The 26,577-nt window shown below is 40.2% G+C and overlaps 2 protein-coding genes across 7 annotated transcripts in view; both read left to right on the top strand.

The window, feature by feature from the left end:
- Positions 1 to 12,521, top strand: part of rnf111 (ring finger protein 111) — a 36,766-nt gene extending 24,245 nt beyond the window's left edge. Inside the window, exons 4-14 of one of the 5 annotated variants that reach the window (XM_058381781.1) lie at positions 978 to 1,135; positions 2,126 to 2,338; positions 2,784 to 3,133; positions 4,877 to 5,126; positions 6,347 to 6,716; positions 7,347 to 7,472; positions 8,290 to 8,407; positions 8,801 to 8,878; positions 9,456 to 9,593; positions 10,252 to 10,355; positions 10,930 to 12,521. In XM_058381781.1, coding sequence (XP_058237764.1) covers positions 978 to 1,135; positions 2,126 to 2,338; positions 2,784 to 3,133; positions 4,877 to 5,126; positions 6,347 to 6,716; positions 7,347 to 7,472; positions 8,290 to 8,407; positions 8,801 to 8,878; positions 9,456 to 9,593; positions 10,252 to 10,355; positions 10,930 to 11,047 — 2,023 coding nt within the window. In that variant the 3' untranslated portion in view covers positions 11,048 to 12,521. Of the gene's footprint in view, positions 1 to 977; positions 1,136 to 2,125; positions 2,339 to 2,780; positions 3,134 to 4,876; positions 5,127 to 6,346; positions 6,717 to 7,346; positions 7,473 to 8,289; positions 8,408 to 8,800; positions 8,879 to 9,455; positions 9,594 to 10,251; positions 10,356 to 10,929 lie in introns of all 5 variants that reach the window. The other 4 variants (XM_058381780.1, XM_058381779.1, XM_058381783.1 and 1 more) reach the window with 4 other exon arrangements.
- Positions 12,522 to 14,186: 1,665 nt separating this feature from the next.
- On the top strand, positions 14,187 to 26,430 carry sltm (SAFB-like, transcription modulator). 2 transcript variants are annotated; one of them, XM_058382263.1, is made up of 20 exons: positions 14,187 to 14,356; positions 15,998 to 16,085; positions 16,283 to 16,338; positions 16,526 to 16,553; positions 17,689 to 18,274; positions 18,916 to 18,959; positions 20,010 to 20,113; positions 20,300 to 20,449; positions 20,926 to 21,038; positions 21,124 to 21,275; positions 21,375 to 21,475; positions 21,605 to 21,661; positions 22,094 to 22,236; positions 22,341 to 22,521; positions 22,605 to 22,729; positions 23,099 to 23,272; positions 23,403 to 23,729; positions 23,997 to 24,135; positions 24,301 to 24,455; positions 24,650 to 26,430. In XM_058382263.1, the coding sequence occupies exons 1-20, from the start codon at positions 14,222 to 14,224 to the stop codon at positions 24,744 to 24,746; spliced, it is 2,955 nt and encodes a 984-aa protein (XP_058238246.1). In that variant the 5' UTR covers positions 14,187 to 14,221; the 3' UTR covers positions 24,747 to 26,430. The 2 variants fall into 2 exon arrangements, with proteins under 2 accessions (XP_058238246.1, XP_058238245.1); XM_058382262.1 differs by having other exon boundaries at positions 20,007 to 20,113.
- Positions 26,431 to 26,577: the final 147 nt, after the last annotated feature.

The following is a 26,577-nucleotide window of genomic DNA, read 5'->3' as shown; positions in this document are numbered from 1 at the left end:
AGACAGGGAGCATAAAGCCCCCAAAGCCCTTCCTGAGTTACACCTCTGTTCTCTGCTTCCCACAATGCCCTGCTTTACGGCAGCCAGTGCTGCTGGGCCATTCCTATGGATTCAGTCCCCATGCACGTCTACCCAATTTCCACAGTCTCTAAAGAATTAATCCCAATTAAGTGAGAATTTTGGACATTTGCCACAATGCCTCATGTTATTTCTGAATTAATGTCGGTTTTTCCCTTCCTGTGGAATTTAAGTCCATTGTCAGTGGCTGAGTAGATTGCTTTGAAGGTATAATAAGATACACTGGGGACATACGGAAACATCATTCACTCATTGCTCCTGGCTGTGCTGCTTAATAAACATTATACAAAATAAAAAATATCGGCTACGTTAATGCACTTCCAAAATGATGCAGTGTGTACCTGCATGTGTTCTGTAAGGTGACAGAAATGAACAGAGTTTGTCTTTGGTACGCTAATAGTGTGTCTTAGCTTCAGCTTTCTGTGCTAGCAGGCTTTACATTGCGTATGTTCATTTCAGCTAGGGCTTTAGGATGTGGCGATACATATTGTAGGGTGACAAAAGCCACCTTCGACAGCTGATGTTTGGGCAGCAAATTTAAGGTCAGACATAAGATTTAAGGAGCTACTGCCGATTTTAACAAAAACAGAAGGCTGGAAAAGCATGACGCAGAGCAAAACTCCTCACAACACTGAGACACAGAACAGACATGAGCCCAATTAAATGATGATGAACTTGTAATGAAATGTATGGTGGTATTGTCCACTGGATTCATGAAACCTGGAGTTAAGTAGTGTTATAATATTTACTTTTTATGTTTTGTATTCATATTGTTCCCATCTTGTCTTGACTGTGATAGTACTGATTGTTTAGAATATTACTTGAAAGGCTTGTGTGTGACCAAGGCACTGTGATCGGGCATTGGTTAATGTTCTATTTCCTCTGTGTTTGTGCTTAAGGCCGCGGTCAGTAGGGGGTCATGGCCGAATGCACTGGGGGCCGAGTTGCTCTCAGAGTCGTGCTCAGGAGGGCCGAGGACGCCATCGTCTCTCCACAGTCATCCAGCCCCTCAGACAGAGTGCCAGCGAGGTAGTGGACCTCACCGTGGACGAAGACGGTAAGGCCGCTGAATCATATACAGCCAAAGTTAATGCCATTTGGAACAATAATAAAATACATCTTTTCCCTTACCCCAACTGTGCTTACTCAAAAATTAAACAAAGTGAAACGCTAGGATATGGTTTGGAGTAATGGATGAATTGTTGAATGAGCATGTCTCTCCCTGAATTTATATGCTGTTTGTGTGTGTGGGAGGAGAAGAAATGAGGCAAATTTAATATTCTTTAGTCATGAATATTCCTGCACTGTAAGCTACTAGTAAGTAGGCATCATTAATAGAGATTTATCTGTAACTTTGTATAATGTATAAATAGCCTCAGCAGCTGAAGTAATGTTTGCTACATCCAAAGGTTTCTGTGATGTTCTCGGTTTGTAATTGTGTATATTCTTAATTTCATTTGCAGGCAGCATAATGAAGTCTGTCTGTTATGCAAGCTGCCTGTGCTCTCTGAGTCAGAATGAGCTGTGCTATTAAAACCAATTAAGCTGCCACTCTGGATAAAGGTGGTTTTATGTGTACGAGTCTCTCGCCTTATTTAGCCATATGATCTTAAGATCAAGGTTAATAAAAGGAAAATAATTTTCAGTCACTCATATTTGATTGCTAGTTGAAAGTGTGTAGTGTTTGGAGGGGGGCACGGGGTGAAAGCAGACAGATGTGAGGGAAGAAACCTAGCACGCTAAAAGATATGGATGGATTTGCATTTCTTTTGAGGAGGAGAAATTAATTTGTGAATATGAAAAGCAGACGGAATGCTCACTGTGGAATGTTAATCAGCAGCAATCCTCCTGGGGTCCCTGGCCACTGATGCAAGTCTAACACACACACCCCACACACAGTTTCATACCCAAATTAGCAATTTAAAGACAGGCATCTGGTTTGGAAACACGTATCTACATATTATTCTCATTTTGTTTGTTTGTTTGTGTGCGTGCGTGTGTGTGTGTGTGCGCGGGGATGTGTGCATGTATTTGGGTATCTTCTCAGATCTTTCAGTCGTGCCAACCACTTCTGACAGTGTGCGCGTGCAGCCTGCCAGCTCCTCCGCCTCCTCTGCTTCCTCCCTCCTTGCCTCTACCTCAGAGCCTTCCCAGGATGCCCCAGGCCCCTCCACTAGCTGCCCTGCTGTGGCCCCTGACAGTACGATGGAGGTCCACAGTGTGGCCCCAGGGCCCAGCAACACCACCACTCCTACAGAAGGTGAGGAGAAGCTGGACAGTGCACTGTTTGAATTCTGTGTGGTGGTCATATCATCTTAGTCTAGTGCATACAGTAAGACATGTTGGGCTTTGCTTCATTTAACTAGGCTTTAAGTGAAAATTGCCTTACGATTAAAAATTTGATAAAATTTAAATTTGAGGCAGCGTTTTCTCTGAGAGGGACAATTTTACAGACCAGAACATGCATTAAAACTTAGAAAGCGGTGTGGCCTTTTATGCCAGTTTGTCATGGCAGTGTGGAAAGGTGGTGTGGAAACTGCTCCTGACTGGTACAATCAGTACACAAGTCCCTGTACAGAATGTCTCTCTTTCACTTTGCAGGACAAGTACAGTAGCCACACCTCTGTCACAAGAAACTCTTTTGATATGCCTGAATAACAGAACACTATTTTATGTTGTTTGTGTGTTTGTTTTTTCATCAGAAGACAATAGAAGAGGTTCATCTGGTGAGAGTGGTGGCGTTGCAATGCCCAGGTTGCCGTCATGCTGCCCTCAGCACTCTCCCTGCAGTGGCCCTTCCTCAGGGCATCTCTCCCTGAATCACTCGCACTCAGGGTGCATGCAGGCTGGGCAGGCACAGCAGCATGGCCCCCCACAACCTGGATCTCAGCATTCACACGGCCACTCGCATCACTTCCACCATCACCACCATCACCATGCAGGCACTGCGCCCTCTTCTTTGCCTTTCCCTGAGCCCAGCTGCCCCCTGGAGAGGCCCGGTGCCATGCCTGTACCCTGTGCAGGGGTCAGCACCAGCGCCCAGTACCATGACCAGGTACAGTGGGTCTGTTTTTAACCCTCTTATTTACTGCTTACTAACTAAGTAGAGCTTGTGAGCAGTAAGTGTGCATGATTTAGAAAGTGTGCTTTATTATGCCTCTGCCCCTACCTGACGAAGACATTGTTGCATTGTTATCCCTCTGCCTTTGATTTGTTACAGCATCAGTGATTGAATTTTTATAATATTTGCAGTCATTGCATCCGAAGTGATACGAACAGGGTGAAATGTTTGATTTGTTGGCGGCAGAGGTATCCCAGACGTAGAGTTTTATTATAGCATGAAATGTGGGTGTTTTGTGTTAGTTTGTCTAAACCTTTTGGGAGTGAAGCTTACAACACAAGCAATTAGTGCACAAAAAGAGAAAATCACAATGCAACAAAATGTTTAGAACAGAGCTTTCTAACATTTTACAGCTTGCCTACATAAACGAACACCAGAACCGATCTGTACAAGCGGCAGTGCTGCTTTTCACTGACCTAACTTGGAGTAAAGAAGGCGAAGCTCAGTCAACTTTCCACAGAATTTTGGATTATAACAGAATATGATCAAATAGTCAAACAACATTATAATTGTGTGCCACTATCTAAAATTATTGAAGCCCCGGGTTTCGGCTTTAACTAGCAACCCTCCTGTTTAAAAATGGACTTTTACTTTAAGCATAAATTAGAATTTCACTTGGTTGTCTGCTGCTTTATTTATGCTTAAACCACCTCTTCAGATTTATTACTTTTATAGGTAATGAATGTAATCTGTGTTTAACAATAAAAGAGAAGAAAGGACATATGATAGGAGGGTTAACACTGCAGTCCTGGTGTCCCCGATGCTTACTCTTCTTTTCTTTTTCTTTTTTTTCTCCTTTGAATAAAGCCCTTTTGAAAACGAATTAAAAGTTCTCTTGAAATTTATTTTTTTAATAATGAAAAATTAAGACTCCATGGTAATATTTTTAGGGTTGAGGGAAAACCGTCATGGTGGCATTTGTTTGAAGCAACACTTGAAAAACAGCTGAGCTCTAAATAATTCATATGGAGCTAATTGTCTGAGGTCCTTTGTTGTATTATATGAAAGAAAAAATACAGTGCCTAGTAGCCTAAACCAGTTAATTGAAAATCTTATTAACATGAATCCTTATTCACCCATTTGGAAAAGTAATTTTCATAAAGTAATCAGTATTTTTAATTTAAGACATTTGCATGTTTATAATTATTTTTGGCTGTGTCACTGTGTATCACTGTAGTCCACAGATTAAAACCTATATTGATAATGCTCTACACTCCTTCCCTTCAAGGGTTCTGTGTGCCGCTGCTCCTTTGTCACAACACATTGTTCAATAATGCAAGGGGAGTTTTAGGCTATTATATATAAAAGGGAGCCGTCAGGATTAGTAAGATGGCATAATTTCCAAGTGGAATGCATTACGTGAAGCATGGTGAAGCTTTTGATGATGGGGCCCACAGCCACTGTTCAGATATGCACAGACAGGAGACAGCTGGGTGACGTGTACTCATGTTTTATACATCAAAGCATTAAATGGGATTAGATATGGGCCACCTCATGAAGCGATTTAGGATGTCCAATTTTAAGACATTACCAGCTCCTTCATTATCAGCTTATTATCTTAGATTCATTTTAGATGTTTTCTAATGGTTCATTAGTACCTGGTACCTGGGCTGACCTTGTTCCTTTGCATTTCTACATTTTACATTACCTTTCTCTTGTTCTCTCTCTCTTTCCCAGCAGACCCTCCCAGTGGATCTAAGTAGCAGTGCTGTACGTAGCAGTGGCTCCAGCAGTAGCAGTTTCAGCAGCACCTCTGCCTTTGACCCATGCTGTCCAGGCAATACCTCTCGGCCTCCTGCTTTTGTTTCCCAGGCCACTCCAGGGCCAAGCCAGCCTAGTGTGGTGGATACTTTCAGCCCGGCCATGGTGGCACAACCACAGCCCCAGTCTCAGCTTTCATCCTGCAGGCACTACATGCATCCCTCCTGTAAGTGCCATTCCTCATCCATTTACTGGCATCCTTTTATTTAGCAGTTAAACACGTAGTGTGGCATTAATGCCTGGCATCATGATGTTTTGATGCTTCAGTCTTTCGTTGTTTGTCCTGAGCCTTGTTATTGAAACTAAATCACGGAAACAATGAAGCTACACCAGAAATGTACGCTATTGTCTAGGAAGACAAAGATGTAATGTGGAAATAGTAACTTAAAGAATTGTATCATTGTAAGCTTCATTGTATTGGGGCAGCATTTCTAGTCAGACCAGTAACCCGGGACAGAGCTGGACTGCAGGACGCACATGTACCGGCAAATAGTGCATGATTTTTCTAGAAAGGGGTATTACTAATTGAAATAAACCAGTAAGTCATCTCTTGTGAACATGCATACACTTTGGCACAAGAAAGAAAAAATTGTTTCTAAAATTAAAAAAGTATTTAGCATGTAATTTAATGTTACAAAATCACTGATTAATATCAAGTGAGTATACTGTTCTGCACGCAGTACTGTTCAGCAAGCAGTCTTTTATGTTCTGTGCCTCTCGTTTGGTCATTTCTCTGGGGGGCTGGGTAGAAATAGCTAAAATTTGCACTAGTACCCGGCTCCAGTGCTGATGGTAATTAGGCAAAGCACCTGGTGTTTAATGTGTTAATTGCTGCAGGTAGTATGTGGCCAGCAGTCAGCTTTAATTGTTGCTTCTCCTCAGAATAGAGGTGTGTAGAATATGAATGAGTGTGCTGCCTCCCTGGTGGGCCTGTGTTTAGAGGGATAATAGCTGCACATTACAGCACCTGCCTTCTCATTCACTCTTTACCTGTATCTATGTCTCTCTCTCTCTCTCTCTCTCTCTCTCTCCCCCCATCCTTTTTATCAGTTATATTCATTTCTGCTTTCATCTCTACAATTGGCCAGTTATTTCCTCTCATATTTGCTCATGCATATAGCAGGAATTCAGACTCCCCTTCATCCTACACACACAGCCCATGAAGTCCTTAGCTAACCTCTTTAGTGCTTAAAAGACATTTCCTCGTGTTTATTTGTGATTAAAGGTAAAGAACCCTTACTATGTTCCTGTAATATGTCTCAGAATTCTAACTGCATAGACCATATCAATGAAGTAAGCCAGATGTTCTAAATTGCACATTTCAGATTCTTCAAATTTTAGATTCATATTGTGAATATCTCTCTCTTTGTGTGTCTGTCCTTACAGATGGTTCTCTGGCACGTTCTTTACACCATCAGTCCTCCTCATCATGTCCCCACTCTCACAGTAACCCTCCTCCCCCTCCTCAGCCACCTCCTCAAAGTGACTACGTCATTCCCCACCCCGTGATCCCCTACCATACCCCATTACCCTCTCATGGCCCGGGTCACACTGTGCCTACTGCCCCTGCTCCCTCTCTCCCTGCCCACCACCTCCCAGGCTCTGCTGCACCCCTGCCACAGCACCTGGCCCCTGAGCACCAGGCGCTGCAGCACCACCTGCCTGTGTTGGGCCCCAACGCTGTGCAGCGGCTCCACCAGCACGACATTCTGCAGAGGATGGAGGTTCAAAGAAGGAGAATGATGCAGCACCCCACGTGAGTGACGCTGGGCCTTTACTTGGCATCAGACCTTCTGTGTATGTGTGTTTTGCATCCTTGTGAGCAAGGAAGCATAACAGTATATTTCTGTTATGTATATTACAATTATGTAATTGTTTATTACTATTAAGGCTGATTTACTTCTCAGAGCGTTTGTAAAATAATTTTAATCATTTATCTCATGGAACTGATGTGTTCCCATTTTCAGCAGCTTATTAATCCACACCAACTCTGAGGCATGCGATCGTTCCTGTTCTTCTTCTTTTTTTATTCTTCTTCTTCTTATTATTATTATTATTTTTTATTTATTTTTAAATCAATCTGAGTGGGTGTATATAATTGAAGCATAAATTGCCTTCAATTTACATATATCCATTCATGTAATAAAAGGCACTATAAAATATGTGTAACAAGATTGTATAGACAGAGAAACAGATGGAAAATGGTTTGGATTTGGCAGAGGGCATTTGCAATGGTGCTTATGTGTCTTGTGTGAAATGTAGTGAACACTATAACATTTGGCTTTTTGGGGGGGGGATATATTGGTCTGTGGGTTTTTCATAATGCTAACCTTTTGTTTTAATTTCGAGGAGCAGTTTTAACATGTAGCTTTCTTCTTTTCTGCAGTCGAGCACATGAAAGACCTCCCCCTCACCCTCACAGAATGCACCCCAACTACGGTCATGGACACCATATCCATGTCCCCCAGACTATGTCTTCACACCCACGCCAAACTGACCAGAGAACCACATGGTAAGAAAAATGAATTTGGTAAAAACTACATACGATTCCATTAGTGATATATACACCCACTGTCCACTTTATTAGGAACACCGGTACAAAAACTCACATATTTAGGTGGATAGACTACAACAACAGATTAAGTGCCACTATTGTCAGTTAAGAACAGGAATCTGTGACTATCATGGGCACAGACTCACCCAAACCTCACCTGATCTAACTGCACAGTTCAGGTGAGTCTGTGCCCACTACAGCCTCAGATTCTTGTTCTTGACTGACAGAAGTAGAACCTGATGTTGTCTTCTGTTGTATGCTGTGCAGCCTGATATGCCTGCAGATCACAGCTGTATAGCTTGATTATTTAAGTTACTGTATACTTCCTGTCAGCTCAAACCAGTCTGGTACTTCTTTTCTGATCTCTCTCATCATCAAGGTCTTACAGGGTTAAAGTCGGAGATCATTTTCTTCTTTCTGATGTTTGGACATTTAACTAAAGCTCTTGGCCTGTATAAGCATGATTTGTCTTGTAGCCACATCTTTGGCTGATTTGATAACTGGATAAATGAGCAGGTGTAATAATAAAGTGGACAGTTTATGTATCTTTCTGCCACTTCACGTAACTATACAGTTCATTAGCAGTTTTGCTAAACTTCTTATGTTTCACGATAACACAGTGATTGTCCTTTGTATATAAATATGTTAATTTTTGGGGAACAAAAATGAATATCGGCATCTTCCTACATCATTGTGTCTTAAATAGGTTTTTATGTCGTCCATACTGATGTTGCTGTATGTCTGTGTTTTTTTTTTTGTTTGTTTTTTTTTTCAGGGAGCTGGGCATCGAGGCTGGTGTGACTGTAGCTCCATATCCTTCAGGGCATTTGCATCCTCATCTGCCCCACTACCATCCCCCACCTAGACTGCACCACTTCCCCATCCCACTGATGGTAAGTTCTCCTTCCGCCCTCACTTCCACCTATCGTTATAAACATTAACAAGCATTAACATAACTAATGAAGGGTTGGGCAGGTGCAGATATCTCCTTTATTAATCATGACAAGCCCTAGCCCACAACTACCCCAACCCCTCCGACACACATCTGTTATTTTATTATTAAGCTTAGTGTATTGTCATTTATTATGGACACTGAACAGCCATTTTTGAAGATTATTTCAAGGTACATAACTATAGTTGGTGGTTTTTTGAAAATAAACAATTAGAAACAGTGTACATCTGTCTAGTTGTGTTCTCCAGAGACCCTGATACACGTCGTTCTTTGGTTTTGTTTATGTCTATGTGTAGATAGGTATTTAATTTTTTTTTTTTTTTCTCGCTCTCAGCACCCTGGCATGTCTGAGGTAACCTATCCTCACATTCGCTACATCTCATCTAGAATGACATTTGGCCGAACCTACGAGGTAAGTGCAGGAATTTAGATGGAACACTTCAGTTAAACGAAACGTCTTCATACACGTTTCAAATAACATTTATAAGCATTTCTAAATAGCACCTGTGAAATTGCAAAGTAGTCTATATTTACAGATGTAACGTTAATGTGAAACTGTTTTGTCATCTAAAATTTCTAGCTTTTTTGTACATTTACACCTTCAGCATTTTTAAATTCCACCACCTGCCACATTACACCAATAAAACTGATTCCAGTTTCTAAGCATTCTGATTGTGTTTAACTCGTATATTTCTGGAAAAGATCTTTGATGAGACAAACCCACCGACACTGCTACCTCCTAGCACTAACGAATCAAACTTTAGTTGTGAGACTGTATTTGAAGTGAGGGGGAAGAATGTGTAAATGATATTTTTGTTGAACCGTTCTTCTAATAGGTGTTCTTCAGAGACCCCTTATGCTACCGGCAACGTTCTGAATATTAGAGCAGTGCACACAGTTAAATCTATAATTAAAAAAAAGTTCTTCACTTAAATGATTGATAAGCCTGTGGCTTTGGACCTAATTACTTATTTGGGTTTGTTTTGTAGGATCTGCTGCATTTAGAGGAGCGGCTGGGGACTGTGAACCGAGGAGCCTCTCAGGGAACTATAGAGAGGTGCACTTATCCGCACAAATACAAGAAGGTGAGCCAACACACATCGGGTCTGCGATGGAAAAAGCATATGGTATGGCGATACTGTTAGACACATTCATGTACTAGGCATTTTTATCTTGTAATGATTGTACTTGATTTGAGACAACATATTTTGTTTTGTTGTGATGTTTGCCGAGGACAAAATAATTGGATAGCACAGCTATGAAATCTAGAGAGCTAATGCTTCCTATAACTAATAATATCCGCTGGAATAATACACCTACTATAAAAACATTTTGACTAAAACACTTTTCTGCACAGGTCTTAGCTAGGAGCAACTCAAAAACAAAATCTCATAGTATCGAAAATACAATAGAAGCTTTGTGCAGAAAGTCTCACTGAACCCCTTGCAGATGTTGCTTATGGAAGGCAAACTGGTCAATAAAGATATGTTCCACCTCGACCTAACCTGTACTAATTTTTGTGATCTCCTTGTTTGCCAAATATCTGCTTGTTTTTTTATAACTCAGCAGAGCATCATGTTTTCATGATCCAGTAGGTTTTAGGTGTGTTGCATGCTAAAGACTTCAGTTAATTCTCATAAAGGTGTTCCCGGAATAGATGTTGCCGTTTCCGATAGAAATTCGTAGAACGCTCCCCTATGATGCCTGTGTTCATGTGCTTGTTCGATCCAGTCTTGTGTGTGATGTTTTGACCATGTGTAATGTATCCTCCTGTCTTGCACACAGAGAAAGCTGCATGGTAAGCAGGATGAGGAGGAGGGCGCAGAGGAAGACACAGAGGAGAAATGCACCATCTGTCTGTCTATACTGGAGGAAGGAGAGGACGTCAGGTAAAGTCTTTGTGCACGTCTGCTTGCACCGATTTGTTGGTCAGACCCACAATTTTTAGAAGGATGCTATAAGATCGTCTGTTGCTGTATCTCTTCATCTCTGTAGCCGTTCCTTTCTTTCTGACTATTTGTCTCACTATTCCGTCTGTTGCTTTCTTTATTTCCGTCTTTCTCTCTGTTGCTGTCACTCTTTCTGATACTATCTGTCTTTCTCTCTTGATTCACTTTCTGCTCTATCACTTTCTATTTGTTGCTCTTTCTCTTTCTGTTCCTTTATCTGTCTGTCTCTCTCTGCATTCTCTCGTTATTCATCTTTCTGTCTGTCCCCATTTCAGCTTGCTGTTGCTGATTCTTCTTCCTCCTCGTCTCTCTCTCTGTGTGCTTTCTCTCCCGTCACTTTCTCTGCTTACTGTCTGTCAAGTTATCTTTTTCTGTAACTGTAGCTGTCTCCCTGTCTGTCACGTCTCTTGCTTGCTTTTTGCATGGATCTCGCTCTCGTTTATGTCTGTTGTAGTCGTACTTGGTGTCTGTCAGACCTTAAAATCACGATCTTGTTGTCTGTCTGTCTTTGCAGGCGCCTCCCCTGTATGCACCTCTTCCATCAGCTGTGCGTGGATCAGTGGCTCCTCACTAACAAAAAGTGCCCCATCTGTAGAGTGGACATAGAGGCGCAGTTATCCTCTGAAAGTTGATGCTGTTTTTCTAGTGACTTTTTTTTTTTTTTTGTCGTTGTACTGTTTTCTGTTTTGTTTTATTTTCTTTCTTTTTTTCTCCAGTAACACATTCAACCAAAGATGGCATGAAATTACCTGTGCAGAGCCAATACCGAAAAACAACAAAACAAAACAAAAAAAAATAGAAAAAAATTGACTGCCAGCTATCATAGTACCAATAATGCTAGAAATGACATTTTCATTAAGGGTTTCAAATTTTATTGTATTTATAAAGCTTTTATGTAGCTTTTAATTGTTTCACAAGTGTCATAGTTTTTTTGTTTTTGTTTTTATTTTTATTTTATTTGCATGGATCCTTGCAATGCATTTCTTTGCACATATAAATGATAACAGGCCTGTCAGGCTTTACAGACTTGCAGGCAAGAAGAGCTGCTCTGGTAAAGAAGCATTTTTATATACCTAATGCCTTGCTTTACTGGAATAGAAAATCAACCTCCATTATAAAACATTGCAGGACTCATTTTATCGATCAGTATATTGATTAGGTTCATGTTTTAGAAAGTGTGGTCTGCAAATGATTTTTTTTTTTGTTTTTTTTTGTTTTTTGTTTTTTTAAGTGAATCAACACACATTCCTTAATTAGGAAGTGAGATCATGTTTGAGATGGGCTCTTGTTATCAGTGTTCACCTTCCCACAGCGTTCATCATCACTCTTCTCACCTCCGGGGATCAGCGTACATTTGTGTCCCGATGGATCCCACTGTGCACCTCAACCTCGCCATCGAGGGGGGGGGGAAACCTGAATGTCGCCCGTTATCTGTTGTATCCATTTTTAATATCATTACAATCAGAGCTGTGTTAGGCCACATGCTCGCTTGATGAACTGTCACTGCTTGGTTCAGTGGGGATCTCTGGCACAAACACACTCACCACACAGCCTGGAGGAATTATAGAACTGAGTATTGATTTCTTCATGCTTTCCTGGATATATATATATATATATTTTTTTTTTTTATTCCCATTGTCTCTCGTCTCTTCACATCTTGAAACAAAGTGACTCTTACAGGCTGATTACTCTGTTCAGATTAACACAAACTCTCAGATTAACACACTCTTATGAACGCATTCTTATTTCTCTCTCTAGAGCTGTGCAGCAAACTGTTGTTTTATGATTTATCTCTGTTTTCTTTTTGCTGCTGTGAAAGCCTAACACTAATATTATTCTTAACTAGCTAACTTGCATATACTTGCACATGAGAGACAAAAAAAAAAAAACAGGAGTGCATTGAAAAAGAAGTGTGCTGAGGCCATGGATTTCCTCTGTTTGCTGAGTTTTAGGAGGAAAGAAACTGTAATTTTGAATGGAGTGTGGGAATACAGTACTTAATGGCAGGTATCCATGCATTCATAGACTTAATGATCCCAGGGTCGATGCACCTTGGGATTTACGTTAGTTTTAAAATAATAATATTAATAAAGTTAGGTAACTCTTTCTAATGTGTGTTGTGTTTCCTTTATAATAAAATGGTATGTGCATGTAGCATCCCGTACACCATAAAGGCCGCTGCCATCAATAGGATGAAAAATCCAAACAAACCGTTTGGTAAAAAACAATTGGTGGGGTCAAATTAATTATGTAGGGCATTCTTAAACAGAAACTATGCACCTGAGAGCTCAGGGACACCAAAAGACCTGAAGGACCACAGAAAAGAACCTGTGGTGGATGAATGAAAGCAGGCAGTAGGTATATGTGACCATATTAATAATTAAGAAAAGGCAAGATGTAAACTAGTTCCTGGTTATCCTAAAAATCCAAAAAGGCTAGATTAGGGTTTGCCAGAACAGTTTTAAAAAAAAAATCCATAAGGGCTCTGAAACAACATCCTATGGATAGATGAGACAAAAGATGCATGTCGAGCCCTAGAAGAGTTTGGAGAAGGGAAGGAACTGCTTATGGATGCCAATGGAACTGGTTTCTTGTATTATGTGACTGCTGACAAAAGCAGCAGAAGGAATTCTGAAGTGTATAGGGCTATATTATTTGTTCAAAGAATTTGAAATGACAAGGTCTGTCACCTGACCTGAATTCAAGTGAGCATGCATTTCACTTACTGAAGGCAAAATGCCCAAACAATCATGAAACTGAACACAACTGTATCTTATATATATATATAAGATATAATGGGGACAAGGTGTACTCTGACTATAGCTGTGGTGTGGATGTTGCTACCAGGTGGGTCAGTTTGAGTATTTCAGAAACTGTTGTTCTGGGATTTTCACACACAACAGTCTCTATAGAGTGTCCTTTCTGTGGTTTTGGATTGCCCTGCTGTCACATCAGCTGATTAGATAACCGCAGTGTATAGTGTACAGGTGATCCTATTAAAGTGGACGATGAGTATATATATAAAAGTGCTATTGCACTTTAAGTAAATAAATATTTGTTTTAATTCAGAGAAATTCTTAATCTTCTCATAATAATTATTATTAACAATATATACAGTATAATAAATAAATATAAAATAAATAATATAAATATAATATTAATATTACTATTTATTATAATATGATAAATATATAATAAAAAATAATAAATGCAGTAGTTAATAAGAATTATTATTGTTATTATTAATAATAAATAAATATAAAATAAATAATATAAATATAATATTAATATTACTATTTATTATAATATGATAAATATATAATAAAAAATAATAAATGCAGTAGTTAACAATAAGAATTATTATTGTTATTATTAATAATAAATAAATATAAAATAAATAATATAAATATAATATTAATATTACTATTTATTATAATATGATAAATATATAATAAAAAATAAATGCAGTAGTTAACAATAAGAATTATTATTATTATTATTGTTATTATTAATAATAAATAAATATAAAATAAATTATATAAATATAATATAATAATAATATTACTATTTATTATAATATGATAAATATATAATAAAAAATAACAAATGCAGTAGTTAGCAATAATAAGAATTATTATTATTATTGTTGTTGTTGTTATTTATTATTATGGTGGTGGTGGTGGCGGTTCTGTTGGTGGCGGTTCTGTTGGTGGCGTAAAAAAAACGTATTTACGTCGTAACGTCACCGCGCTGAAACGTAGCGTCAACTCTGGCGTCGCTTCGCCGTACAGAAGTGGAGAACTAAAATGGCGTCCGGTGCCATTTCAGCAGAGACCAAGAAGATAACGGATTTGCGCGTTGTTGATTTAAAAACTGAACTCAAGCGGAGGAACCTGGACGTTACCGGAGTGAAAAATGTTCTCATTGCGAGGCTGAAACAGGTAAATTCGCTGAAACGTAAAAAAAAGGCCAGTCTGAAGCTAATGCTAGCATGCTAGCTCTGCATAAACCGAGGAGTGAGATAGTTTGCTCTCCAGGAGTTAAAGCTAAAGCATAAAAACGCGCTTGTTGTAACTAGCTTTTTTTTTTTTTTTAGCTTAAATGCACGAATTCTAAATACATTTATATATGTAGGCGAATAATCAGAGGCGATCAAAATATATTTATATATATTTTTGCATAATTTATTCTTCGGCATCCAGCTAGTTAATGGCGTAGCTTTGAGTATGCTAGCTCGTGATTCAACTAGCTGCGCGTGCCTGGCCTATATTTATGTGCTAAGCTCCCTGACTAATGTTTAGCATTTTCGAAAAATTTCACCCGCGTTATGATTTACACGCACAGAGGTGTTCTGCAAAGAGCAATGCACAAATAAACTCATTTGTATTTTTTTTTAATATATATCGTGAATCTGCGTTTCTAAATCTACACACACCGCAAGGCCTCGACCCAGATCGGTGATGTTTATCAGCATCTGTTTTGTAGCAGATGTGGTTTGTGAGGTTATTTGTGCACCAGTCTCTCATTTTTATATTGTTCTCTGTCTGCAGTTGTTTACAGACCACAGGAAAAGCCTCGCTGGGTTTGAAATTGTCCTGAGACCTGGTTTTAGGGAGTATAAAAACACCTCTGAGACCAAGGCAGAAAATTGGGAGATACTCCAAGTGGCTCTAAAGAGGGTTTAAAGTGACTAGATTGGTTGATGGTTTTAGGACAGACCAAGGTCCAAGAGCCTGTAAGACTTAAAAAAAAAAAGACATTACCACTCAGCCACATCAGCATGGAGTCTGTGCTTCCATTCAGACAAATATTTAACTATGAATATTTAACTTCTTAATTATATTCAACCCTGAGGAGTCGCATATATATATATATATATATATATATATATATATATATATATATATATATATATATATATATATATATATATATATACATGCATGCATGCATACATACATACATACATACATACATGCATACAAATATTGGGAGCATGAAATGTCTTGGTATGCCGGAGCATTAAGAGTTCCTTCCACTGGAACCCCTGAAGTCAATGATTTGGACAGGTGTCCCAAAACTTTTGGCAGTATAGTATATAAATGTGTGTGTGTAAAGTAGTCCCTGGTGAACTTTAAGGGGCAGTGTTTATCTTTTAAGGATGTGATGTCATGCATAGAAAATGGGCAGAAACGTAAATTGGGTCAGTTTGTGCAATAGACAGGAAGGTTTAGAAAGAAAGTATAGAGCTCCTGGATAAATGTGCACAGTGTTGATAAATGGTGCCATTTTGGAGTTCATCCTTACAGAATGTTTTTTTTGTTGCTTTAATCACATGAAAGTTAAATTCCCATAATAAAACATATATTACTGTGTGAGAATAAAACCAAACTGAAAACCTACATCTTGTAATGACCAATATAAAGATGTTGTATTATATCTTGAGTGATTTTTTGTAAAGGGAAACTTCATTACTATTGAAGGTGATTGTTCAGAAATTCGTTTCTAACCCAACCACTGACCGTGCATGCTGTTATTTATGTATGATTGAGATGTAATATTTTATTATTTCCTAACGATAGGCATTAGAAGATGAAGGCGGTGATCCAGAGAACATTGAGATCCCTGTGTCAGCTGACACAAGTACCCGGAAGAATACAAAATCCAAAGGTAAATAGGATTTAATCATAAACCTTTGAAGATGATTAGTAAAAAAAAAAAAAAAAAAAAAAAATATCCATGCATTAAAAATTACTGTCTGAACAGGAAAACCAAACTGTATGTAACCTAGTTTAATGCTCGAGCAGTGTATTGTGCCGAGTGCCTCTCAAAACCTTTTGACTGTGCCGCTTGCTGTTTCTGTTCAGGAAGGAGGAACGACTCGGATGTTGACCTCACAATGGAAGAGGAGTCATTTTCCAAGGCAAGTGTCTTTATGGAAGAAATATTTGCCATGCTTTTTCGTCAGACATCTTGAGTTCATGAAGGATCACTTTGACTTTATGTAGCCCTTTGTATGGTCATAAAAAAAACCTACATGTAGCAAATCTTAAATCAACACCTTAAGGATAAAATGATCTCTGTTCCTCAATTACTCTCTTCTTTTTTAGGAGCCTGAAGAGGAGGAATCTGAGAAAGGTATGTTTGGTCTCAAGTTAGTGTGGATTGATAACATTTTTAGGCTCCACAGGTTCTTTGCCTCTCTGAAGGTGGGACTCTCCTTCTGCATTTTGCTTTCTGCTTTTGAACCTCCACACAACCTCACTGTTCCTCGTCTCTCACTATGGACAGACCACAAAACCGCCACAACAAAAAACATTTTCACATAATGTCCAGCACAACTGCTGCATCAAATGAGAGGTCTTATACTTACAGGTTCTCTTCAAATGCATTATATCAAACGAATTATAAATAGGACTCATTTCATGAAAAGTGCCATCGTCCTGCAGCTTCTGCATCACAGAGGATACTTCTCAAAAACGCAAGGACGCATCAACATCATTCTTCACTACAGGTCAAGCAACACTGCATCAACAGTAATTCTCAGCTATGGACATTAAATCTGACTGATGGGAAGCAGAGTCACGATACATGCCCTGGATAAAAGTACAGAAGATTGGCATGCTATTGTCTCGACTGTCTTTTTGACAGTAGTGCATCATGGCTGCAAGGCAGAAATGACCGTCATTCTGATCTGCTTTTGCCAGGAACACACTCAAGAATGGAAAGGCACAGAAGGTGCAGATTTTTAATAGCGTTGTGGACACAGTGCTGTGGCACGGACAGACTGTCTCTCTCCTGTGCATCAGAAAGTTTGAGGTGCTCTGTTTTCCCTCCTTTACCCGATGACGAGTTCTGGACTCTCCAGGGCACCCTTCCACAGATGATGCTGAACATGGCCTTGAAAAGCCTCATGGCTTCCCTGAGGCTGATGGAAAAGTGGACTTGTTAGCACATTCATCTATCCCCCAGAGAAGTACATGCCAGGCATTTCATCTAATTGGGGGAAAAGGATCCTTTAAAGATTGAACCAAGGAAGAATACTGTTGGATTGTATTCGCAACACTATAAGAAAGATGACTTAGAAGATTGTTGAATCCCACCATTTTTCTAAGGAATGTATGTTTTGTGTTAAACATGTGGTTTCCTCACCCCCGATGACCACTAACATTAAACTTGCTCTCTATTCTACTTTCTAGGTGACGTAGCTCTCAGAGGTGTGAATGCTAAACAATGTGTTTGTGCCATGTTTTATCCTTGTTAAATCCCTCAGATATAACTGATACTGATGATGCTACTCGTGAAAATACTAAATCCTTCTCCGACGGGGATGGCCTCGTCGAGCCTGAGGCACAGCCAGACCTGGAGGCAGAGTCTGAGATTGAGGCCGAGGCAGAGCCTGAGATTGAGGCAGAGCTGGAGCCTGATCTTGAGGCTGAGGCAGAAGTCGAACCTGAAGTCCCAGCGATGGAGGCCTTGGAGAGCGAAGCCGCTTCCGAACCTGCCAAAGAGGTCGAAGATGATAACATATCCGTCACCATCCAGGCAGAAGATGCCATCACGCTGGATGTGGATGGCGACGACCTCCTGGAAACAGGTAAACATGTGAAACTTCCAGATTCTGAGGCAGACAAGGGCTGCGAGGAGCCGGAAGCCTCTGCCGAGACGAGGCAGGAGGCAGACTCGATGGCCGAAGTAAAGGACAGCCACAAAGATTGTAAGAGAGACGACAGCCCGAAGACTGATACCACCAAGAAGGACGGCAGGGAGGCCTTGAAGAAAGCTGAAACGGGAGACAAAGAAAAGGATTCTGGGAAGAAAGGCCCCTCTTCTGCTGGGGCAGCAGGTCAAGCAAAGAGGTTTGTCTTTCTATGTCAGTTCTTTAAGATACTTCTACCAGGTTCCAGATCTCTAAAAACTCAGCATTGTGAGTAGCTGCAAGATTTTTTCCCCATAACGAGTTGCTCATTGTACCTAATCCCTGCCATTGGTTTCCTTTGATTTGTTTGGCCATTTTTTGAAGTTGGGTAATGGGTGGCATAAAGCGAGGAGATGAGAACACCGCTGTTTCTCGCATATCCAGCACTTTTATTGCCTTTTCCAGTCCATACTTATGGGTTAAAAAGAGCAATAGTCCCAGAGATGACAGAGGGGTTTATCAGTCCAATGAAGTGATTCGCTGTGAAGTTGAGCACACTCCAGAAGATTTCATTGATCAAGAGAATAAATTGGCAGAAAACTTGACCCACCTTGCTTCTGTGGAAAAGCAATGAAAGAAGCCTTATTGGAGTGTTACGCAAGTGCAAGCCTTACCTATGGGGGATTGTTTCTCTTTTTTTTCTCCTTTTTTTCCTTTCTTTTTTTTTGTAATGCACCAAACCAACATTTTGACAGATGGATGTTTATATGAACGTGTACCTCACTGCCCAAAAAAAAGATCATGTTCTTGTATGATTTGCTCACTTATCTCTTTGTTGCTCTCACAATACTTACATTTTAGTGCCTCAAAAGACCGAGATGGGAAGACCGCAAAAGATGAAAAAGGTAAAAATGCCTTTCTTACACTTCATTTTTAGAATCTTGCAGAAATCTGGGGTGCAGTTTGTAATGTTTAAAATAACTCAAATTTGCCCCAATCCCTGCCCCAAAACATCTTTTGTTATTCAGCTCTGCCCCTTTTCCATTGGAATTTGAAAGGGATCTGTAGTTTTAAATTAATTTTCCAAAAATTTTAGAGATGATCCTACAAATGCCGTGATTATAGCTTACCTTGTATGTTTATTAAAATAATCATGGTGAAGTGTGAAAACTGTCATCACTGCTGTAATGATGAGTGTAACTACAGTTTTTAAACAGCAGGTTAATCATTGAGGCTGAAGAGCATCTATCTATAACAATATGGCCTTTTTTGAAACATCTTTAAACATGCATATTGTATTAAAAGTGAAGTTTGTGGAAATGATGTGTACCTGTGACAGCCGTTTATTTAAGATGTGTGAAAGGGTAAGCCCCAAATAATAAGTTGTAATGCGCTGTCCCATGTCTGTTTAATTCCAATAGGGGCATCGTTTTATGGCATAATACGTAATACTGGCTTTTTTGTTAGTCAGTCATTGTAGCTAAGGCCACACTAATGCGCACCTTCTGTCCACACTGAGATGGCGTTTTTAGTCAACGAAAGCGTATATTTTTGATAACGCTCTCCAAAGTGGATAGATTTGCAGTGTGGACTGTGGAAACGGAGGCTTTCGAAAGCGATGGCGCATTTTTTGTCACGTGACCAATTCCTCGATGTATTGCTGCGACAGGTCAAAGAGCCGGAAATGAAATAAACGCCAGGCAGAAATGATGCAGGTCGAAGCATCTTACGCTTTACTCGTGCACAGTACATCAGGGACATCAGCGTTTTCAGACGTTTCAGTGACGTTTTGGAAAAAGGATCGAAAACGATAATGTGGACGCGGAGCGTTTATAGACGAAAACGCCGTTTATCCAGATTAGTGTAGATGCTGCCTAAATAAACAGTAACACAAAGGAAGATGTGCTTTTTTGCTGTTGTGAGTCACTTGTTTGCATGTGGTTTCTGTTCAGCAGGAAACAACAGCAGCACTAGCTCTACTCGGAATCTGTGGGTGAGCGGCCTGTCGTCCAACACCAAAGCAGCTGATTTAAAGAACCTTTTTGGCAAATATGGCAAGGTAAGGGCTCACTTTGTTGGGAACGGGGACATGATGTGCTTTGAGTTTAGTGTTTAATCTCAGGGCTGAAATTTTTTTTCCATTATGGTTTACCTGCTAATTATATAATGTTCTTCATTGTGACGAAGTATGAGTCAAAAGAATTCTCAAATTTACTTGCATTTTTCTTTACTTGTTTTAATCAAGGTTTTCAGTGCCAAAGTGGTCACCAATGCCCGCAGCCCAGGGGCTAAATGCTATGGCTTGGTGACAATGTCCTCCAGTGCTGAAGTGGCACGATGCATATCCCATCTGGACTGCACCGAGCTCCACGGTCAGCAGATATCTGTGGACAGAGTAAGGACTGAACCGCAATAAATCTTGTGCTACATTGACACTAGACTGTTGCTTGTTTTCTGTCTCGTCTTTAAAGGTTTCAGTTTATCCGGTGTCCTTTTTAAACCTGGACATAGCTATGTACAATGTTAATACAGCATTCCTGTGTGCAACTGGAATGTACTTGTGGTCATTTACACCACGTTGAATTGCTTGGCAGAAACGACTTCCCGGTTCAGTTAGTGTGTGTGCGCAAAAAGACCATTTCATTTCATCTCTTCTGTTTCAGTGTGGATGAGAAACATTTTCGTATGTACATATGAAAGTGTAGAAAGTATTTTAGCAAAATTTTTATTTAATATGAAAATTGTTTTTGATTTGTATCCCTATTGCTGTGGAATAAAACATTCTGAAACATCTCATGTCCAACGTACACAAAAATAACAAACAGTGCATGTTTTGCTTTCTTGTGGAACCTCATGGTGTTTGTCCCCTAGGTTAAAAGTGACCCTTTCAAGAAGGACTCTAAAAAAGAAGGAGAGGATAAAACAGGATCCAATAAAGCATCAGGGGAGAAGCGCATTTCTGCTGGACTGAAGGCCGCTAGCAAGTGAGAACTTGTAAATGTTCCTTGAACCTCTACATATGTTCTTGCATAGGGATGGTCTGTCTTATCTGCTTTTGAAACATCTCAGGGCTCAGGCCTCCTCTAAAAAGGAAGAAAAGAAGCCAACTGAGAAGGACGGCAAAGAATCTTCCAAGAAACAGGAGTCCAAGAGCACCAAGTCTGACGCTCCATCCTCTAGCTCTGCTTCTGACCCCAAGAAGGACGAGAAGAAACACGGGCGTAAGTACACCGATAGTTTGCATGTTTTTCCTTCTACCTTGTTCGGTTTGCATTTATGAGGCAATGAGTTAAACAAATTTTTATGCTTATTTTCCACAGGGAAGAGTCCAGGAAAGATGCTTGTGCTTGACCAGTCTAAAAGCCAGCAAGGCTTCAACAAACCTCGACCACCGTTCAGGAGGGGAGGACGTTTTGACAAGGTGCTGATGATGCATAATGCATAACTATTCTGATTGTTCTGTATTTTATGTAAACCTGGCTTTTATACTTTTATTATTTGAGATTTTAATAAAATCATGACTCATCAAAATATTAATTTTGTATTTTAGCCTGCTGCCCCCAATATGATGAACAGACGTCCTCGATGGCTCATTCCTCCTGAACAGGTTTGTGTTCTATATGCTTTTGTTCTGCTTTTGTCTTTTACATTAATATAAAACTGCAGAAGATTAAATCATTCACTATTAGTAACTAAACTATAGTGAAGTTAAAAGTGGAAATGCCCATGAAACTATGCTGTGAACTGTGGGGCATTACGGGAAATTTTAGTTGTTATGGAATAAAATAAACAAAAATGAAATGAAGATGGGATGTGCCCCAGCTTTGCCAGCCACCCCTGACAAGAATAAAGCTCTTACAGAAGATGGATGTTGCATGAAATCTAAACCTTTCTTGCTCAAGGGGTGGCATTGGATATTGTGTTCTTGTATAATAAAGTTAAATTAAATTGTAACAGAGTTTATTCTATTTGACTGAGGTGTTGCATTTCCTCCTAGTTTTTTTATGTGATGTTGTAATGTTGATTAATGTTCCCACAGATAGAAGCCATGAAGAAAGGGAGGCCTTTTCCCAACAAAGGTGGCAATAAGGACATCCTTCCTTTCGAGAAAATGAAGGAACAAAGGATGCGTGAGCGCATGGTTAGAATGGAAAGAGTCCGCAGGGCCATGGAACTGCGCAGGTGAGCCCTGTACACACGTCTTTCTCCGAGTTTTGATGTACAGTCTCAGCCATACATAAAAAGCATAGGTGTTTAAATACGTAAGATTGCCTCTTCACCCACAGGCGACGCGAGATGGCAGAACGGGAGCGCAGAGAACGCGAACGGCTGCGAGTAATGCGTGAGCGTGAGGAGAGGGAGAACCTGATGCGTGAGCGCCAGAGGCTGGAGATGGAGAGGCAGAAACTCGAGCGTGAACGCATGGAGCGAGAGCGCTTGGAGAGAGAGAGGATCCGCATCGAACAGGTCCGCTACCCTGCCGCTGCATGTGATTCTTCTTTGCATGTTTGACAGCCTTCTGATTTAATTTGGTGGTATGTGATTGGCAGGAGCGAAGAAAGGAAGCTGAGCGCATGGCTCGGGAGCGGGAAGAGCTGAGGAGGCAACAAGAACAGCTACGCTATGAGCAGGAGAAACGCAACAACCTGAAGAGAGGCCGTGACGTAGACCACAGGTACAACCCACTGCTGCCGAGGCATCGCATCACTACACTAGTATGAAAGAGCAGACCAGTTTTTACAGAAGTAAAAGGTTCATAAACTGAAATATAATATGCTTTAAGAAACATACAGACAGTATGCAGTTTACAGGTTATAAAAACATATAGCATATAAAAGATACATGCTAGATACAAAAGATATTTATATACCTGTAGATCTGTGTATCAGTGGTGGTTGTGGTAAAAGGTTTAAAAGCTCACTGACTTTTTGGATGTGTGAGTTATACAAGGGGAAAAAGGTGGTCAGTTTTTGCTTTCGAAATCCAAGTATAATGTACTTCATGTAATTTGAGGCATGTTTACTGATTTGTCTGCCTTTTTCAGGAGGGATGACTCTTACTGGAATGGCAATAAGAAGATTCAGCCAGAGTCAGAGGGTCGTATAAGCCAAGCTTCAGACTACAGCAACCGACAGCAGGGTCGCTTCAGTGACTTCAGCTCCAGAGACAGAACACGTTTCCCAGATAGTGCTCCAGTCCAGCCCTCTAACTTTGACAGGTATGATAAATATAAAAACTACTACTATTTTTATAATTGGGTATAGGGATTACCTAAAGGATGAATTTTTTTTTTTTAAGCAAGTGGAAGCTTTGTAAAGGGTCACGTTTTTGGGTGGTTTTTTTTTTAGGCGGAATCGATTTGACAGTGAACCTGAGGCTAAGAAGAATCGTCCTGACCCAAGGCGTGAAGGTTCTGGGTTTGAGCGTTACCCTAAAAGCTTTGAGGGTGTGCGCCGGGCCGAGCCCCCTCCCCCATCAGGCCGCTCCGATCTTCGTGACACAGACAGGAGGGATATTCGTGACAGAGATGAACGCCGTCCTGTGTCAATGCCTGAACGGCCAACAGGAGGCAGAGCTCCTCCTCCAGCCATGAGCCACTCTCGCTCGACTAGAGACACCGGCCACACTGGCTGGAAAAATGATGGTGGCATGAACACAAAACCGTCTGATGTCAGGTAAAAACATGGACCAGTAGGAACTGGATGTACACTTGTGCCGTAAAATGTATAGGAAAGATTATCCCTTAGGCACTATTGGATAATTAATTGTTTGGTTGCTATGGGTTTTAATAGTTCCTAGATCTGGGAAAACTGCTCCTGTAGTGGTTTAAACAGGCGAGGTGATGAAGTCACCTGCAGTGTTGCTTTATGTAGCAGTCTTTGTGCTGTGGTTTTAATGGTTGGCCAGTTTTGTATTAAATGAAGTGATGTGCATTGTACCAGGGGAGCAGTGCGGATGCGTCCAGAGCACTCGGGCCGAGACGGACCAGGCCCTAACATGAGAGGTGCCTCCTCAGCTAACCGTGGCAGGGGCAGCTTCAGTAGCAGAGACGGAGGTAGACCTTCAGTCATGGGTGATCAGGTAAGTCATGACACTTTTCACTTTGATTTTGCTTGCAAATAGCTATGCAGCATTTATTTCCTTTATTTATTGTATATATAAAAACCACTGTTTGTAGTGATCGTAGATTTTATTAATTAATAATTAACCTTATTGACATTGCTTCTTCTGTTTGTTTTTGAGCAGCATTTTAGCAGTGGAAGGCAGGTGGTGGTGGAGAGACACAGCCGGGATCAGGGACCCAGAAAGGAGTGGCATAGCAGCAGCTCCCAGAGTGGAGGTTTTCCTGATAACCGGTGCATGGGAGAAAGTCGACCTGCCATGATGGCTCCACATTCCAGGTACTGAGTGCATCTCATGGAGCTGCCTTATTCATACTATTTATTTAGCAAATGATAAATTCTCTACAAATTAGAGCAGTTGAGCACAGGTAGCTAGAAAACAATTATCTGTAGGAAAAAACATGGGTGTTAGGAGTGTGTGTGTGTGTATATGTAGCTACAAAGATGTTAAATACATGTTTTTGTGTTTGCAGCCACTCCTCCAGTGGCATGAACCGAATCGTCCAGATCACAAACGTCCCAATGACTGGCAGCAGTGGAGGATTCAAACCCTTCAAAGGAAGGTTCTAGCAACCCAGTCTTCTTTTCCAACAGGGAAAAAACCCCATACATTTTATAACTTAATTTCTTTGCTTTTTTTTAAGTTTGAGATATTTGATGTTTTTAAAATGGTTGGACTGAATATTGTAAACAAGCCTTTTTTGTATAGAGCCTTGTTAAAATAAATGTAGGACTTGTTCCTCAGCTGTTCTCCTGTGAGCTGTAAAAAAAAAAATGCACATCCCTGTTACTTTAGCACATCATACTGTACAAGCAGCTCGTGCAGTTTATGAGTTTTTTTTGTTTTTGTGTATTTAAACTGTGTTTGGAATAACTAGGCAGTGCAGTATTTGGGAACCCTGCTTTAGGGTTGAGGAACAGTGGTGTGTGTGTGTGTGTGTGTGTGTGTATATAGCAATAGACATGCAGTGTGTTCTTCCTGTTTCATAATTGCTCTGGGTTTGCCGCTTCATTAAATCCTACAGATTATTAACTGTTTGTATTCTGGTCAGAACACTAAAATACATTCTGCTGTGAAGTACCACAATGCAACAGGTCTCGCTGCGCGTATTTCTTTAATCAGAAGTTTTTGTCCTTCGTCTAAGGCTCGTGTTACAGATAATGTCCGTCTACTTTTACACACCATGTTGGGCTAACTTACACATTTTGGTCATATATATATACATAAACAATTAACCCATTTTAATGCAAAGGAACATTGACCTTTTTTTTTTTTTTAATATCCAGCCTTTATGCAACTGTAAAGATTAAGTGTAAATAGATATAGAAAGGTAGTACAAATAGAATGGATCACTGACTCAGTGACCGTTAGCGCTGAACATGCATGGCGAAATTTCGCTTCTTTCGACCAATCCGTCACACTGATCTCGAGAACGATGCACAGAGGTTCTCGCGAGATCCGATTTTGACCCATTTGTGGTAGACAGCATACATACATGCTAAATAACCCCAGCTTCCTCCCATGGAGGAATGGGGAGGTTTTGGCAAAGCAGGCACAGGATTTTTGTTTACAAACTCACCCCAGTGTGTATTAAAAAGCATAGCCTTAAATCATAGCTTTCCTGATCCTGCTCCTTTATTGAAGTTTTAACCCTTCTCTAAATCACCCACTTCAACTCAGCAGGGCTATTAGATTGATTGGTGACGTCAGGTGTATTTAAAGTAGGACAGAGGGGTTCTCCAGGACCAGGGTAAGGATGGACCTGTGCCTTAAACTATTAATTTGCTGACCAATTAAATTGAGAGTTGTGGTTGATCAGCCAAGTCATTTGATGTCTTGACTTTCTAAAGCCTTCTTCTGATACAAATAATGGAATTTTGTCTCTCCTAAAATTCTATCCTGCCTCAGACCATATCCAGTTCATTAGTAACATCACACAGACATGACGGTGGTTTAAGATGCATGAACAAAACGTCAGTGCAGCTAAACATTGAGTATGTTGCGTTACTGCCCGTTTAGTCTGAAATGATAAAAGCAGAGTTTGCTGTCATTCTAAAGAAAGAAAGCCTCAGCTTTTCTCCATACCAGCTTCATATTGTTTTGGAGCCCTGTAAATGTTTCTAATGGTCACATCCTCTTTCTTTAATCAGCATGATTCAGCTTTTCAGGGTGCTTTACACTAACTCTGGCATCTGATTCGGTAGAAAATGAGGTATTTTGCTCCTTATTAGTGCATTTCAATTGATATAACAGTGCAGAACCAATTACAATGGCAATAAAAAAAATGCACCTCGGCGATGTCCCACAACACGATTCAGTCATCGATATCGATGAAGCTTTCGGCACAAATTACAACAGAAAAAAATATTCACAATCGATTTAAGGTGAAACTCTCGGTAT

Source organism: Hemibagrus wyckioides, linkage group LG27 (genome assembly GCF_019097595.1).
Source record: "Hemibagrus wyckioides isolate EC202008001 linkage group LG27, SWU_Hwy_1.0, whole genome shotgun sequence".
Taxonomy (NCBI): Eukaryota; Metazoa; Chordata; class Actinopteri; order Siluriformes; family Bagridae; genus Hemibagrus; species Hemibagrus wyckioides.
This window is presented reverse-complemented; position numbering and strand designations above follow the sequence as displayed.

Coding starts and splice junctions, on each gene's coding strand:
- sltm (XM_058382262.1), top strand. CDS start 14,222: ATGGCGTCCGGTGCCATTTCAGCAGAGACCAAGAAGATAACGGATTTG. Junction 21,476..21,604: donor GGGGAGGACGTTTTGACAAG/GTGCTGATGATG, acceptor TTTGTATTTTAG/CCTGCTGCCCCCAATATGAT. Junction 23,730..23,996: donor ACAAAACCGTCTGATGTCAG/GTAAAAACATGG, acceptor GCATTGTACCAG/GGGAGCAGTGCGGATGCGTC.